The sequence below is a fragment of the Chrysemys picta genome, chromosome 2 (assembly GCF_011386835.1).
Source record: "Chrysemys picta bellii isolate R12L10 chromosome 2, ASM1138683v2, whole genome shotgun sequence".
NCBI lineage: Eukaryota > Metazoa > Chordata > Testudines > Emydidae > Chrysemys > Chrysemys picta.
In genome coordinates, this window is record NC_088792.1 from 290,725,873 (window position 1) to 290,740,894 (window position 15,022).

The 15,022-nt window shown below is 47.1% G+C and overlaps 1 protein-coding gene across 12 annotated transcripts in view; it reads left to right on the forward strand.

The window, feature by feature from the left end:
* PUF60 (poly(U) binding splicing factor 60) overlaps positions 1-15,022 on the forward strand; it is a 47,919-nt gene that overhangs the window by 17,026 nt on the left and 15,871 nt on the right. For 6 of the 12 annotated variants that reach the window (XM_042861282.2, XM_065582368.1, XM_042861283.2 and 3 more), the window contains exons 2-3: positions 13,378-13,473; positions 14,371-14,455. In XM_042861282.2, coding sequence (XP_042717216.1) covers positions 13,403-13,473; positions 14,371-14,455 — 156 coding nt within the window. In that variant the 5' untranslated portion in view covers positions 13,378-13,402. The remainder of the gene's footprint in view (positions 1-13,377; positions 13,474-14,370; positions 14,456-15,022) is intronic. The other 6 variants (XM_065582367.1, XM_065582366.1, XM_005311626.5 and 3 more) reach the window with 1 other exon arrangement.

A 15,022-nucleotide genomic window follows, 5' to 3' on the forward strand; every position in this document is an offset into this window, starting at 1 on the left:
CAGCAGGATCCAAGGGTGGAGGGGCTTAATGTGGGGTGATCCAGGTGTGGGGTGAGAGGTTTCTGTGTGGGGCAGTCTGGGTGCAGGCGGCTCAGTGGGAGATCTGGATGCACAGGGGCTCGTTGGGAGGTTCCAGGTGCAGGGCCCAGTGGGAGGGTCTGGGTGCTGGGGGAGTGGGGCTTGATGGGGTGGGAGTCCAGGTGCAGCTGGTTGGGGATCAGCAGGGTAGGGCTTGTGAGGGTGAGGGTTTGATGGGCCTGCTTAACCAGGGAGCTCCAGCTGCTGCCGAGGGATGCCGCGTACCGGGCTTTCCCCTGCGATTCCCCTTTTCTTCTCCATCTCTTTCCTCCTCCTCCTCATCTTCTCCACCCCTGTCCCCACATTCCCCACCCCTGTCCTATTTCACCCCCCCTTCCTTCATTTCCTCCAGCCCCCTTAGCCCCATCGCGGGCACTCACTCTTGAACAGAAAATAGGAAGGCTCCCAGCGCACAGAAGGGGAGCACAACTGGCACTAGTGCCCCATTGTTTCATTTATTGACCTAACTAAAGCTTTTGATTCCATCAATCGTGAAGCATTATGGAAAGTGCTGTCTAGGTTCAGTTGTCCATTGTCGATGTCACAGTGTAAGTGTGTGGGACTCACCCCTGCGGCGCCTCCTGCTGGTGTCTTGGGAATTAGCTCGTTTCCAGCCTTGGAGCGCCCTCTACAGGCCAGTGTCTCACTACCGCTAGGCCCCCACATCCCTCCCTGGACTCCGGTGCCCTGTTACCTGGGGTGCTGCCCCCTGGCAGTAACCCCTCACTCTCGGGGTCTTCCCTCCCCGGGGAACCTCCACCCCCCTATCCCCACCTCGCCTCAGTTGTAGGCTACTGCCAGTCACCAACTAGCCCCCACTCCCTGGGGCAGACTGCAGTATAAGCCACTCATCATAGGCAAGGTTGGGTCTGGACCTGCTGCCTCTGCCTAGCCTTGGGCTGTCCCCTGCAACCCCAGTATCTATTTGGGCTTCTACTAGGCCACAGCCTTGGGGGTTTTCAAGCCAGAGCGCCCCAGCTCCTTTGGCCTTCCCCCAGCCCTGTCCCACTCCAGTACCTTCTCTAGCTCCCTGCAGCCAGGCCTGTCTCCCTCTACAGCTAGAGGAGACTGTGTGGCTGCTCCTGGCTTTTATATAGGGCCAGCTGAGGCCTGATTGGGGCATGGCCCAGCTGCGGCTGCTTTCCCAATCAACCTAGTAGCTGCTTCCCCCTGCAACAGCCCTCTCCCAGGGCTGTCTTTATACCCCTCAGGGCAGGAGCGGGTGACCACCCCGCTACACACAGTTAGTAATTCTGCAGTTTCGTGTTTGAATTCCTTCAGAACTCCTGGGTGAATCCCATCTGGTCATAGTGACTTACTACTGTTGATTTTATCAATTGTTCCCAAACCACCTCTGTTTATACCTCTAGCTGGAACACTTCCTCAGATTTGTCGCCTAAAAAGAATTACTAAGATATGGGAAACTCCCTCACATCCTCTGCAGTGAAGACTGATACAGAGAATTCATTTAGCTTCTCTGCAACTGTCTTGTCTTCCTTCAGTGCTCCTTTAGCACCTGGATCGTCCAGTTTCTCCATTGAGTGTTTGGCAGGCTTTCTGTGTCTGATGTTCTTAAAAAAATTGCTGTTAGTTTTTGTGGGTTTTGTTAGTGGCTCTTCAAATTCCTTTTTGGCCTGCCTAAGTATACTTTCCTACACGACTTGCCAGATTTTGTGTTCCATTCTATCTCTCAGTAGGATTTGCCTTCCTGTTTTAAAAGCTGTCTTTTTGTCTCTAACCACCTCTTTTATTTTGTTGTTTAGCCATGGTGGCATTTTTTTTGCTGCTCTTACTGATTTTTTTCATTTGAAGTATACATATAGTTTGAGCCTCTATTATGGTGTTTTAAAAAGTTTCCGTGCCGCATGTAGGCATTTCACTCTTGTTGCTGTTCCTTTTAGTTTAACTAGTCTCCTCATTTTTGTGTAGTTCCCCCCTTTTGAAGTTAAATTGCTACTGTGATGGGTTTCTTTGGTATTTTCCTCCTACAATCATGTTAAATTTAAATACATTATGGTCACTTTTATCCAGCGGATCAGCTATATTCACCTCTGGGACCAGATCCTGTGTGCCAGTTAAGACTAAACTGAGAATTATCTCTTCCCTTGTGGGTTCCAGGACTAGCTGCTCCAAGAAGTAGTCATTAATGGTGTCTAGACATTTGATCTCTGCATCTCATCCTTAGGCGACATGTTCTAAGTGACTATGTGGGTTGTTGAAGTCCCCCATTATTATTGGGTTATTTTCCACCCACAGAGTTAAGACTATGCAGATCTGTACTTCCATGTCACATAAGACTTGAGTTTTTATTTTATTGAAGCAACGCTGCACCCTACACTTCTTTCTAACTAAGGTCTGGTCTGCACTAGGAAATTAGGTTGGCATAACTAAGGGTATGCTTACACTGCCCACGTTACAACGTGGCCACGGCAGCGCTGTGATGTGGGCACTGTAGTCACACTTTATCACCAGGGGAGAGCTCTCCTGGCCATAAAAAATAACCACCCCGAACGACTAAAGTTTTAGTGCTGAAAGAGGCTGTGTTTACACTGCCAAAGTGTCTCATGGCTGTGAAAAATCCACACCTCTGAATGACGCAGTTAAACCACTCTAATCTCTAGTGTAGACTGCACTAGATCAATAGAGACTCCCATCAACCTAGCTACCGCCTCTCGGGGAGGTGGATTAGCTACACTGACAGGAGAAACCCTCCCATTGGCATACGTACTGTCTTCACTCAAGTGCTATAGTGGTGCATCTGCACTGCTACAGCATTGTAAGTGTAGGCAAGCCCTAAGTTAGATACTATAACATGCTATTTGGGTATTCGATAGGAAATATAGGCCACTCCAGTTAAATTAGGCAGAGGGCAGTCAGCTTTCTCCATTCTTTTGTGGTTTTCCTTCATGATATTGAGATTGACTCTGGGACTCCAAAGTTCTACAGTTACTCCGTGTTCTGCAGGGGTGACCCTCTGCTGTTTTCCCTTCCGGCCAGTTTCTGGATTGACATTTCTGTGCATGGCATCCTGATTGGTACTGGTTTTTTTGCTCTCCCATCTGAAACCATGATGGTTCTGCCTCTACCAGATTGCCTGCAGCTTGCACATCTTTTTTTCTTGGGGCTGCCTATCTTCACATCTCCTCATATGATAATCAGGGCTTTTGTCAAGTGTCTGAACAGCTTGCTTGAATATGTTGATTTCATCTTTCACAGGTTTGATTTCAAGGATACTTGCCTTTGGTTCCCTTATTCATCTGAATGAATGAAATAAGGGAACTCGAGATTTTTTTCCAAACTACTATGATGACAGCTTCCATTATCTGTCTCAGTTGTTCCCCTCTGCAATCCCACTTTGTTTGATAAACCAAACTTCATAGGCTTAGCCTGTCATTTTGTAGGCAGTTGCCAATCTATCTTGTTGTTTTAAAGTACTTTGTAAAACGGGTCTATTTTCTAGGATGGGGGTGACAGATTTTCACAGGGGCTTGGCTTTTAATTTCCTTCATACTCTCCTGAAATGGTTTCAAGTAACTTTAATTTTTGTGCACAGTGTTTCTGAATTGTCCCTAGTTGTCTCAGGATATGTCTACACAGCAAAGAAAAACCCATGGCTGGCCTGTGCCAGCCCGCTTGGTCTTGTGGGGTTGTTTTATTGCTGTGCAGACATCTGGGCTTGAGCTAGAGCTGGTCTTTAGGACCCTGTGCAGGGTGCGAAGATCCCAGAGCCCGACCTCCAGCCCAAGCCGGGAAGTCTACATAGCAGTGAAACAGCCCTGCAGCCCAAGCCCCATGAGCCTGAGTCAGCTGGCATGGGTCAGCCACGGGTTTTTCTTTGCTGTGTAGACATACCCACAGTTGGCTTCTCTTTTGCTGTGGCACTGCGGTGTAAAATATCTTTTAGATTCAGTAGTGTAGACCAGCATTTCTCAAACTGGGATCCGCGGACCCCTGGGGGTGTCCAGGGGTACTTCAGGAGGTCCGTGGGTCCCACTGAGAAACTCTCCCCCCCCCCCCCTCCCCCCCAGGACGCCAGGGAACATGCTTCCTATCTGCCCTGGCTCCGCTCCGCTCCCGGGAGCAGCCAGCACGTCCCTGCAACCCCTGGTGGGGGAGGGGGTCTCCACACACTGCCTCTGTCCCGAGCGCTGACTCTGCAGCTCCCATTGGCCGGGAACTGCGGCCAGTGGGAGTTGCGGTGGTAGTGCCTGTGGGCAGGGGCAGTGCGTGGAGAGCCCCTGCCTCCGCCTAAGAGCTGCTGCCAGGGGGATGTGCTGGTTGCTTTCGGAAGCTGTCTGAGGTAAACGCCACACCCCTTCCAGACCCCTGCCCCAGCTCAGAGCCCGCACCCAAATGCCCTCCCTGAGCCTGCACCCCACCCCGTCCTGCACCCAAATTCCCTGCCAGAGCCCGCACCCCATCCTGTACCTTAACCCTGCCCCAGCCTGGTGAAAATGAGGGAGGGAGGGGGGATAGTGAGCAACAGAGGGAGGAGGGATGGAGTGGGCGGGGCCTCGGGGAAGGGGACAGGGCAAGGCTGAGCGGTGGGGGTGGTGGGAGTCCTCAAAATTTTTTAAAACAAAACGGGGGTACTTGGGTTGCTAAAGTTTGAGAACGGCTGATGTAGACAATCCCTGATCTGCTAACTCTTCATGCTTTTCACTATTTATGTGGCTTATGTTTGATTAAAGCAAAATGGCTTTTTACTGCCATCTCTCCCAGAAATGTCCAGAGAATCACTTATGTCTCTTAAACCCCCATCTCCATAATGAAGGTCCTTTAACTCTCTGCCAGCTATAGTGTTTGCAAACTATTCTTCTCCACTTATATTCTCCAAAGTTTTTGGAAATGAGGCACTGAAGATACTCAGATATGCCCCTTGGTCACTCAGTTCTGTCCTCCATTGTCTGTTACCAGAGAAGACTTCCTTACAAAATCCCTCTTCTGTTTGCGTTGCCTTCTGGCAGCATTTTCTGCAATGACTGTTCTAGCAGCTTCTATGTAGGTTTGTCTCTTGGAGAGGTTAGATCAGTGGTCCCCAACCTTTTTTGTCTGGCGCCAAGGAGGACCGACAAGCGTTGCCGCCGAAATGCCGTCAATAGGCGTCGCCGCCGAAAATTGGCGGCATTTCGGCGGTGACGCCTCTGGATGCTGCTGCTTCTCGGCGGCATTTCGGCGGATGCTCGTCTGCCGGCCAGCATATGGGCGCACTTAGACACCCCGGCGGGCGCCATGGTGCTGCGGGCACCGCATTGGGGACCCCTGGGTTAGATCCTTGCACTTCAGCCTCTCCTGCCTGGATTGCCAAATTGGCATCCCCAGACCAGGGATGGCTTAAAACACGAGTATTTTATTAAATTTAGAATTAACAGAATAAAAAGCCCAAACATTTCCATAGTTCTTGCACAAGGCCCACTGTGGCTTAGTCTTTCTGGAGCATACCATGTTCTGCTGCAACTATGCTCTGTTCCCCAGAGCTGTGATCCCTTTTGACCTCTTCAGCACAGCCCCAATCCTTAAAGGGACAAGCTGCAGAAAAATGTAACCCTGGCATTCCCTTATGAGTTACCCAAGTTCACAGCAATACTAGTAAAAGCTGATTGGACTGATGACAGCAATGAAACTTACTTGGGCATGATACCGTCGTACCTCAGAAAATTACAGCTAGTACAGAACGAAGCAGTGGTCCTTCTCCATAGCATGGGCTACCACAAGTATATTTTGATCAGAAAGGTTGCTGAGTGTCAGGAAAGGCACCCGTAATAAAGAGCCTCATTCCAAAGCTGGTGAAAGAGCCACTTTTGACTAATGTGGTGACAAGATGCTGTTGTCAATCAAAACAGTAACACAGGGTTATGAAAATTGCAGAAAACGTTTAAACTTTCCACCATAATTCATCCAGTCTACACAAAGAATGGATTCACCTATCTATGTAACTCCTCTAAGTATTGTAGTTCCCTGGAAAAAGAAGGCTGAATGAAGGAAATGTCAGATACTAGCACATTTTTAATCAAACCGCCCTTGTAAAATAAGGTTTCAGAGTAGCAGCCGTGTTAGTCTATATCCGCAAAAAGAACAGGAGTACTTGTGGCACCTTAGAGACTAACAAATTTATTAGAGCATATGCATCCGAAGAAGTGGGCTGTAGTCCACGAAAGCTTATGCTCTAATAAATTTGTTAGTCTCTAAGGTGCCACAAGTACTCCTGTTCTTTTTCCTTGTAAAATAGTGATCGCAAACCTCAAATTATTGACCAAGTGAAGTGAAGCCTTACAGTCAAAACTCTGCTTTTCTCTGTCTATACATACAGAACACAAGAACTTCTGAAAACTGCAGCTGACCAACTGCAAAATGTTGGGGAATGTTTTAGGTATCTCAGTGGGCACAGTTCTGTTTATTTTGATGAACAATGGAAATGCTGGATTTCCACAAACATCAGGCCCAGAAGCTTTGGCATCCTTTGCTGCTGCCTACACATTGCACAGGCAGCATCTTACTCAAGGATTGTGCACTTCATTGCTTATGTAGGCTGAGCTGTAATCCCCCAGCCAGGTGCTATTTGCACTTGAAAAGTTGGATAACAAACAGCTCTGCCTAAATGAGGAACCAAATGTGTGACCCTCTAGTATTTCCCCCCACAAACTGCTGTAGAAAAATCAAGCAGTGCACAAACTACAGGCCATTTAAAAATTAGACTAACCCAAAAAGCAGAATTTTTGTCAACCATTTTCACCCCTGTCAAAATGAAAATTCAATTACTACACAGTCACCATAATATTGCTGAGCTACATTAGGGCCACAGGTAGAATTTGTTGTGCAAAATTGGGGTCATTTGATCACTGGGTTCCCAATATATTGCACATGTGCCAACACCACAAGCAATGAGCTTTTAATTTTCAAAACGCTCTAAAATCCATGTATTTAGCAAGCTTATATTAAATATTGATATTCCTCAGCAAGGGGCGGAGCTGGGGAAGCTTCAGGAAAGGGGAAAGCCCATGGAGATGAATGGATCTGTTCGCGGTGAGTCAGTACATAGAGGGAAATTGGTTAGTGATGAAAATGTTCTAAATTCAGCCTAAGCAAGTACGCCAAAGTCAAATCCACCAGAGTCAGGATGGGTGGCAGCCCCTAGTCTAGGTTGAGAAGTTGTGACCATTGTTTAGTCAAATGTGTCTTCAAATGGTTCAGATGTTAAACCTCCTGTCACAGTTCAGGGAAACTGCACCCGTATTTCCCCTCAGTGGTTCAGCAGTGGCATCCACTCTCAGGCATCTGGTCCCCAGCTGTTACCTTTTTGAGTGGAGACCCGTGTCTCTCTCCCTTTTGAGCGTGGTATTTCCAGGCTGTCCCGTTCCTGCCTTCACTATGTTATTCCCAGCAAAGACAGTATGCCCGTTTTCTCTCCAGGGACGATAACCAGTGTAATTGCTACAGTTATAACATACCACACAGCACTTCCTATGTGAGCCTACTTTATTCTTACGGTAAAAAAGCATTACAGAAAAAATGTGTTCAGAATAATAAAGGAACCTGCCTACTTGCATGGTAGTAAGTTTACCAGAGTCCACCCCACCTTAACATGGATTCTGACAGGAACAGTTCTTTCAGACCTTCCACCCAAGGGGTGATTCCTTGTGGTTACAAGTTCTTCATAGCTTCAGCTCAGAACAAGCACACAGTCTTATGGAGCCTCAGTAGGCCAACCCTTTGGTAAGGGATTGGGGCCCTCTGTGGACTAGAAATCCTGTCGGTTTGCTGGATCAGGAAGAAGACCGTGAGCCAGTTTAAAACCAGGTTATTTATCCAAAAATCCTTCCTTTGTCTGTCAGTCCCTGGAAATCCAGTTTGAACTAGTATATGTGTACCTGGGGGGGAAGAGGAGGAGTATATTCAAGTGTTGATAATGGAGGAAGTACATTAGCATCCCCCTCACTACTAGAAAAGTTGCCACATACTAACTGCAATTTTAATACAATGTACCCCACAGTTATTAACTTTAATTCAATATTTACTTAATTCAGTAAAGCTCATTTTAGTTCCATAATCTTTGTTCGGGATATTGCAGGATATTGTCAGCCTGTCACAAGTCCAGTATGGAGGAGTTCTGTAATGTGAAAGCTGTAGCAGCAAGATAAAGTTTAGACAATGGGTTCAAGTTGTACCAATGGGTACATCAAAGGCTGCAGACAACCTTCTATTGATCCATTAACATTTATGTTTCAGGGTCTTGCTTTCAGTTTCCTTGGTTACAGCAAAGTGCACTTGGGAGGAGCGGTCCTGAGGGACAACGCAGGGCTGTGTGAAATGCGTCCGATTCCTCAGTGCTGGTGGCATGCAGTAGAAGTATGATTGCCTCCTGTACAGAGACTCACCGTTACTTGCTGCAGAGTAACAACTGACTGTTTTCTGTTTGCTGCTGTAGAAGGGAGAGATTGCGGGATGGGACATAATTATCTGCCTCTTTCTATTCTCTTTGTCAGTTGGTGCATCTTTGATGTCTCTTGTTTCAGTGCGTGCAGATCTTTGCTGGCGGTTATGGAATCCTCTCAGAGACTGTAATGTTAGCTACAGTTAATTAGGAGGACTCTTCAAAAATGTTTACGGCAATTATTTTTTATAACCTTGGTTTCTTATTCAACTTCGAAGGGCCAAGACACACATTCTCCTCTGAGAAGGCTTCTTAGTTGTTTAAGCAGAGTTCTCAGGAAGATGCTGCTTTCTCTCTTTGAGTTTAATTGATACATGCTGCTATTCTAAAAGTGACTTTTCTGGTTACAAATGATTTATGCTTTAAGCTAGGAAATATTCTAGTGAAAGGTTGCTTGGGATGTGTTGCTTTCTGGTGCTGCTGGCTTATCATTGAGAGAGTTCATCTGTTTAGTTTCTTAATCTGAAGGATGCAGAGAGCAGAGGCCTGCAAAAGTTAAGGTGGTTCCTTTTTGACTGTGAAAGAGTTAAAAAGGTGCCTTTGTAGAGCTTCTGGTGTAGAATTAATCCTGTGTGGCATGTTTCCTTCTGAACATTCAAATTTATGGTATAGAGTTTTCTGTCTGCAAGCATAAATTCCCATCTTTGACAATGTTGTCCCAGTCTCATAAGAACGGCCATACTAAATCAGACCAATCTAGTACAGTATCCTGTCTGACAGTAGCCAGTACCAAATGCTTCAGAGGTAATGAACTGAACAGTGCAATTTTGAGAGATTCATCCTTTGTTGTCCAGTCCCGTTTCTGGCAATTGGAGGTGTAGGGCAGGGGTGGGCAAACTACGGCCCACGAGCTGTTTTTAGCTGGCCTGAGAGCCGCACCATGCGGCTCGCTCCCGCTCTGGCTGGGGTGCTGGGCCAGGAGCCACATCCCGCAGTTCGGCCCCATTCCGGCCAGGGCGCTGGGTCAGGGGCCACATCACGCAGCTCCAAGAAGCCTCAGCATGGTCCCGCTCCAGCTCCTACGCGCTCCAATGGGAGCTGCAGGAGCGGTGCCTGTGGATGGGGCAGCGTGCAGTTTTTCCTTTATACAGCTTGGGCTTTTGATCTCGTCCCCATGTAACAGTTGATCAGCAGAGAATGACTTGCTCCTCAAGGCAGGAAGGGCTGAGTTTTTACATAACCAGAAGTGGGGATTTGCATTCATCTCCCCCTAGATCTTCCCCCCCAGATCTCTCATATGAGCAAGGATTTTTAATGAATCTGTAAACTCAGGGGTTGTACCGTATGACTGGAGAATTGCTAACATAGTTCCTATTTTTAAGAAAGGGGAAAAGGAGTGATCCGGGTAACTACAGGCCTGTTAGTTTGACATCTGTAGTATGCAAGCTCTTGGGAAAAATTTTGAAGGAGAAAGTAGTTAAGGACATTGAGGTCAATGGTAATTGGGACAAAATACAACATGGTTTTACAAAAGGTAGATCGTGCCAAACCAACCTGATCTCCTTCTTTGAGAAGGTAACAGATTTTTTTAGACAAAGGAAACACAGTGGATCTAATTTACCTCGATTTCAGTAAGGCATTTGTTACGGTTCCACATGGGGAATTATTAGTTAAATTGGAAAAGATGGGGATCAATATGAAAATTGAAAGGTGGATAAGGAACTGGTTAAAGGGGAGGAGACTACAACGGGTCATACTGAAAGGTGAACTGTCAGGCTGGCGGGAGGTTACTAGTGGAGTTCCTCAGGGATCGGTTTTGGGACCAATCTTATTTAAACTTTTTATTACTGACCTTGGCACAAAAAGTGGGAATGTGCTAATAAAGTTTGTGGATGACACAAAGCTGGGAGGTATTGCCAATACAGAGAAGGACCGGGATATCATACTGGAAGAGCTGGATGACCTTGTAAACTGGAATAATAGTAATAGGATGAAATTTAATAGTGAAAAGTGCAATGTCATGTATTTTTAGGGATTGATAACAAGAATTTTTGTTGTAAGCTGGGGACGCATCAGTTGGAAGTAACAGAGGAGGAGAAGGACCTCGGAGTATTGGTTGATCACAGGATGACTATGAGCCGCCAATGTGATATGGCCATGAAAAAAGCTAATGCGGTCTTGGAATGCATCCGGCGAGGTATTTCCAGTAGAGATAAGGAGGTGTTAATACAGTTATGCAAGGCACGGGTGAGACCTCATCTGGAATACTGTATGCAGTTCTGGTCTCTCATGTTTAAGAAGGATGAATTCAAACTGGAACAGGTACAGAGAAGGGCTACTAGGATGATCCAAGGAATGGAAAACCTGTCTTATGAAAGGAGACTCAAAGAGCTTGGCTTGTTTAGCCTAAACAAAAGAAGGCTGAGGGAGATACGATTGCTCTCTATAAATATATCCGAGGGATAAATACCAGGGAGGGAGAGGAATTACGTAAGCTCAGTACTAATGTGGACACAAGAACAAATGGATATAAACTGGCCATCAGGAAGTTTAGACTTGAAATTAGACAAAGGTTTCTAACCATCAGAGGAGTGACATTCTGGAATAGACTTCCAAGGGGAGCAGTGGGGGAAAAGACATATCTGGCTTCAAGACTAAGCTTGATAAGTTTATGGAGGGGATGGTATGATGAGAGAGCCTCATTTTGGCAATTAATTGATCTTTGACTATTAGCGGTAAATATGCCCAATGGCCTGTGATGGGATGTTCGATGGGGTGGGATCTGAGTTACTACAGAGAATTCTTTCCTGGGTGTCTGGCTGGTGAGTCTCTCCCACATGCTCAGGGTTTAGCTGATTGCCATATTTGGGGTCGGGAAGGAATTTTCCTCCAGGGCAGATTGGCAGAGGCCCTGGGTTTTTTTCACCTTCCTCTGCAGCGTGGGGCATGGGTCACTTGTTGGAGGATTCTCTGCACCTTGAAGTCTTTAAACCATGATTCGAGGATTTCAATAGCTCAGATATAGGTTAGGAATTTATTACAGGAGTGGGTGGGTGAGATTCTGTGGCCTGCATTGTGCAGGAGGTCAGACTAGACGATCATAATGGTCCCTTCTGATCTTAATGTCTGAGTCACATCTCCCTCTTTGAGAGGTTACATACAGTCCCAGCCCACAATAATACATAAACCATTCTTTTAATACAATGGACCACAAAGACATTTAATCTTAATTCGATAAGGTCTCCCAAGGATATTTCAGGAAATTGCCCCATCTGTCACAAAGACCAGCCCTGAGTCACTGCCATTGTATCCATTCCCTTGGGTATGTTTGTCACAGTTGGTACCGTACTGCCAGCAGCCTCCAAACCTGAAGTGTTTCTCGAATTCTTCTGTCAGGGTCAGAGTGGAAGAGGTAGTTGCTGTCTGTTCTTTTCACCCCCACCCCAGTTTGCCTTCTGCAAGCTTGATTCTTGAAGCACTCCCAGCTAATACCTGTGTGGTCTCTCTGAACCCCGTTCTGTGCATAGTGGCACAGGGTGTTAACCAGGGAGCAGTCAGGACAGTAGCCATGGCCTTCCTGCCAGTGGGAGATGCAATGTATGGGTGGGGTTGTAGTCTTCCATTGTGCGATGCAATTCAGCTAATCATCCCGTACAGTGTTGACATTCGCCCTTTTCAGTTTGTTGGTAGCTGTCCAGATTGGAGGTTCTGTCTACAAAAAGCTTTCATATTATCATACTCTTCAGGATGATCCCATTTTGAGTGGCAGCAAATATAAATAAATACCAATATTGAGCAGTGTCTGGTGAGAACCTGTGGTATATAGAGGTCAACAGAAGCCCAGGTAAAGCACATGGAGGCCGCTGAATCCCCTCTCCCAAACCAACCAGATCACTAGCAGGTTCCTCTGGGCAGCCTTGTCTGCGTACCATAATAGGAATAATTAACCCATTAGTGACACAGGACAGGGAATTCTGTGGAAAGCAAAGGGTCTGAAACATCAAGAGGCAATGGAAAATCCAAGTCTGTTGGGGATGGGATGGAATTTAATGTGTGTAATATATACCATAGAGGTGATAGTGCACCCTGTTGTGATGGCATCTAGAACAGCATGTGCCGTTTAGGAAACTACAAAAGATATACACATTTCCTAGTTCCTTTTGTTTTGTGGTCACACAATGGAATTAATAGGCAGCCGGTTTAAAAGAAATGTAAGGAAGTACTGCTTCACACAACACACGCTCAACTGTGCAACTTGTTGCCAGGGGATGTTGTGAAAGTGGAAAGTTATAACTGGGTTAAAAAAAGAATTAGGTAAGTTCATGGAGGTCCATCAGTGGCTATTAACCAAAGTGGTCAGGGAAGTAGCCCCCTGCCCTGGCGTTCCTAAATCTCTGACTGCCGGAAGCTGGGCCTGTACAACGTTGGATGGATCACTTGATAAGTTGCTCTGTTCTGTTCATTCCCTCTGAAGCATCTCGCACCGGCCACTGTCGGACGACAGGATACTGGGCTAGATGGACCATTGCTCTGAGCCAGTATGGCCATTTTTTATGTTCTCAATATGACTTTGGGGATGGGGAGCAGGGGTGCGAGCCTTGGAGATGACAGTGAGAGTTCAGAAAAGGAATCGTTCCCCCTCTCAAAAATAAGTTAGGATTAGAGGCATGAGAAAAATGTAGGCTGCGTATCTGGAATGCTTAGCAGAGTGCCTGGCTGATGGGATAGACTCCTCAAGGGAGGTGGCTGGCTCTTTGAGAAAAAGGTTACATGTTAGTAGGTCTGAGCCCTGCAGGGGGCTTTTCTGACTTCGTGATTTCTGAACCTGAATGCTCTGGACTGCTGGAGCGGAGCTGGCTGTGTGTGTCTGTGAAAGGAAACTGGCCATTTTAACACCGGCAGACTTCATGGTGGTTTTTCTGTTCCAGGGCACTGAGTCCATAAAGTTGGAAAATGGACAGAGCACAGCAGCTAAGCTGGGGCTTCCTCCTCTCACCCCGGAACAGCAGGAAGCCCTTCAGAAGGTGAGTGGCCCTCGTGTGGCCTTTCTTTAGCTCTTCCTGATCGCTAGTGTCAGACTTGCTGCCACAGAGGGGAGAACACCAGGTGGGGAACCCGCCTGCCAGGAATACATAGGGGATACTGACTGCGCTGTCCCTGCACCTGAGCTCTTAGAATCGTGCCCAAGAAATGTTTTTTCTTAGTTGTGAGTTCCTAGTAGCTGCATGGGAACATTATGGGATATATTTGTTTAAAAAAACAACCTTGCTGAGATCAAAATAGATAACCGCTTGATCTTAAACTTGTTAAGAGGTTTCTCTGATCCCAATGATGATGAGATGCTGCTGCCCCAAAGTCCCTGTCAGGTGCAGCCTGGACTCAACAATTAATAGATTCCAGAAATGCTCCAGCTGAATCCTCTGCAGGATTCATGCTAGAACACACTGCAAAATCTCTCTACCTTTCCTGTGCTCTCTGGCAACTAATTACTTGCCCCTTTGTAATAAGGGGACCTTTAATATACTGCAAAGATTATTTCATCCCTTTGGAGCCAAGCTATTTTAATTGTAGAACAAGTCCATCCCAACTCTGATCTCTGGTTCTGGATTCTATGTGTGCAGCTGGTGAGGACATTACTGCTGACTTCTGGCTTCCGCTCCTAGTGGGAACGGGTGATGTCTGAAGTGCTGAGAGGAGAGCAGAGCAGAGTTGGGAATGGAGGGGAAGGTGGGAGCTGTGGGCTAGGTGTCTCCCAGCTTCTGGTGAGGCAGGTATGCCATTGTTCTCTGTAGGCTTGGTGTGAATGTTCCCATAATGCTGAAGCTGCTTGTGTGTCTGTGTTTGGCTCGCAGTGTGAAACGGCTTCGTTTCCTCTGGCTACTCCATAGCTGACAGATGTAAATCCCATTGTCCGTTTCCAGGTTTCCGAAGCACCCGCCTCAAATCCACGGTTTAGAGCCTGCCGTTCCCCGGCACCTCCCAAACACGTACAGCAATGGAAAGCAGGTGCCTTTGAGTGGGGTTGGCTGAATCTGTCCGTCCTGTCACCTGGGCATGGCACATCCATGGGTATTAGTGACCCCTTGATTAGGAGCCTCCATCTCAGCATCATTGGATGTGCAAGGCTCAGTGTTTTCCAGAGTGGTAGAAGGCTGGGTAAAGGAAAAAGAGTTCAGCCTTGTAGCCACAGGTCAGGGGACTGATGGAGGGAGCTGGAGTATATAGAAGGACCCACAGCTCCTGCTTACCAAGATAGTGTAGGCCTGCTCTGACAAGGAAGGGATTTGCTCAGTGCAGAGTCTGGGCATGGGGAATAGGAGCTGCCTCGCTCTTTGTAGAACCTTTTGTCCAGATGTTCTCTGAGTGGAAAGGACTTGAAGGAGACTATCTGTCCTGCCCTCAACTCAGCAGGTAAGGTGCAGTGGTGGGAGCTGAGGGGCAGAGGGAGGAAGAGGGAAATGCTGAGTGTGTAGTGCATGATGCTTTCCTAACATTGCGCCTGCTGCAGACTCTGAGTCCACCCAGTCCTTGCTCAAGCATTGTGCTGTATTTCAGGGTGAACAACTCCAAGAT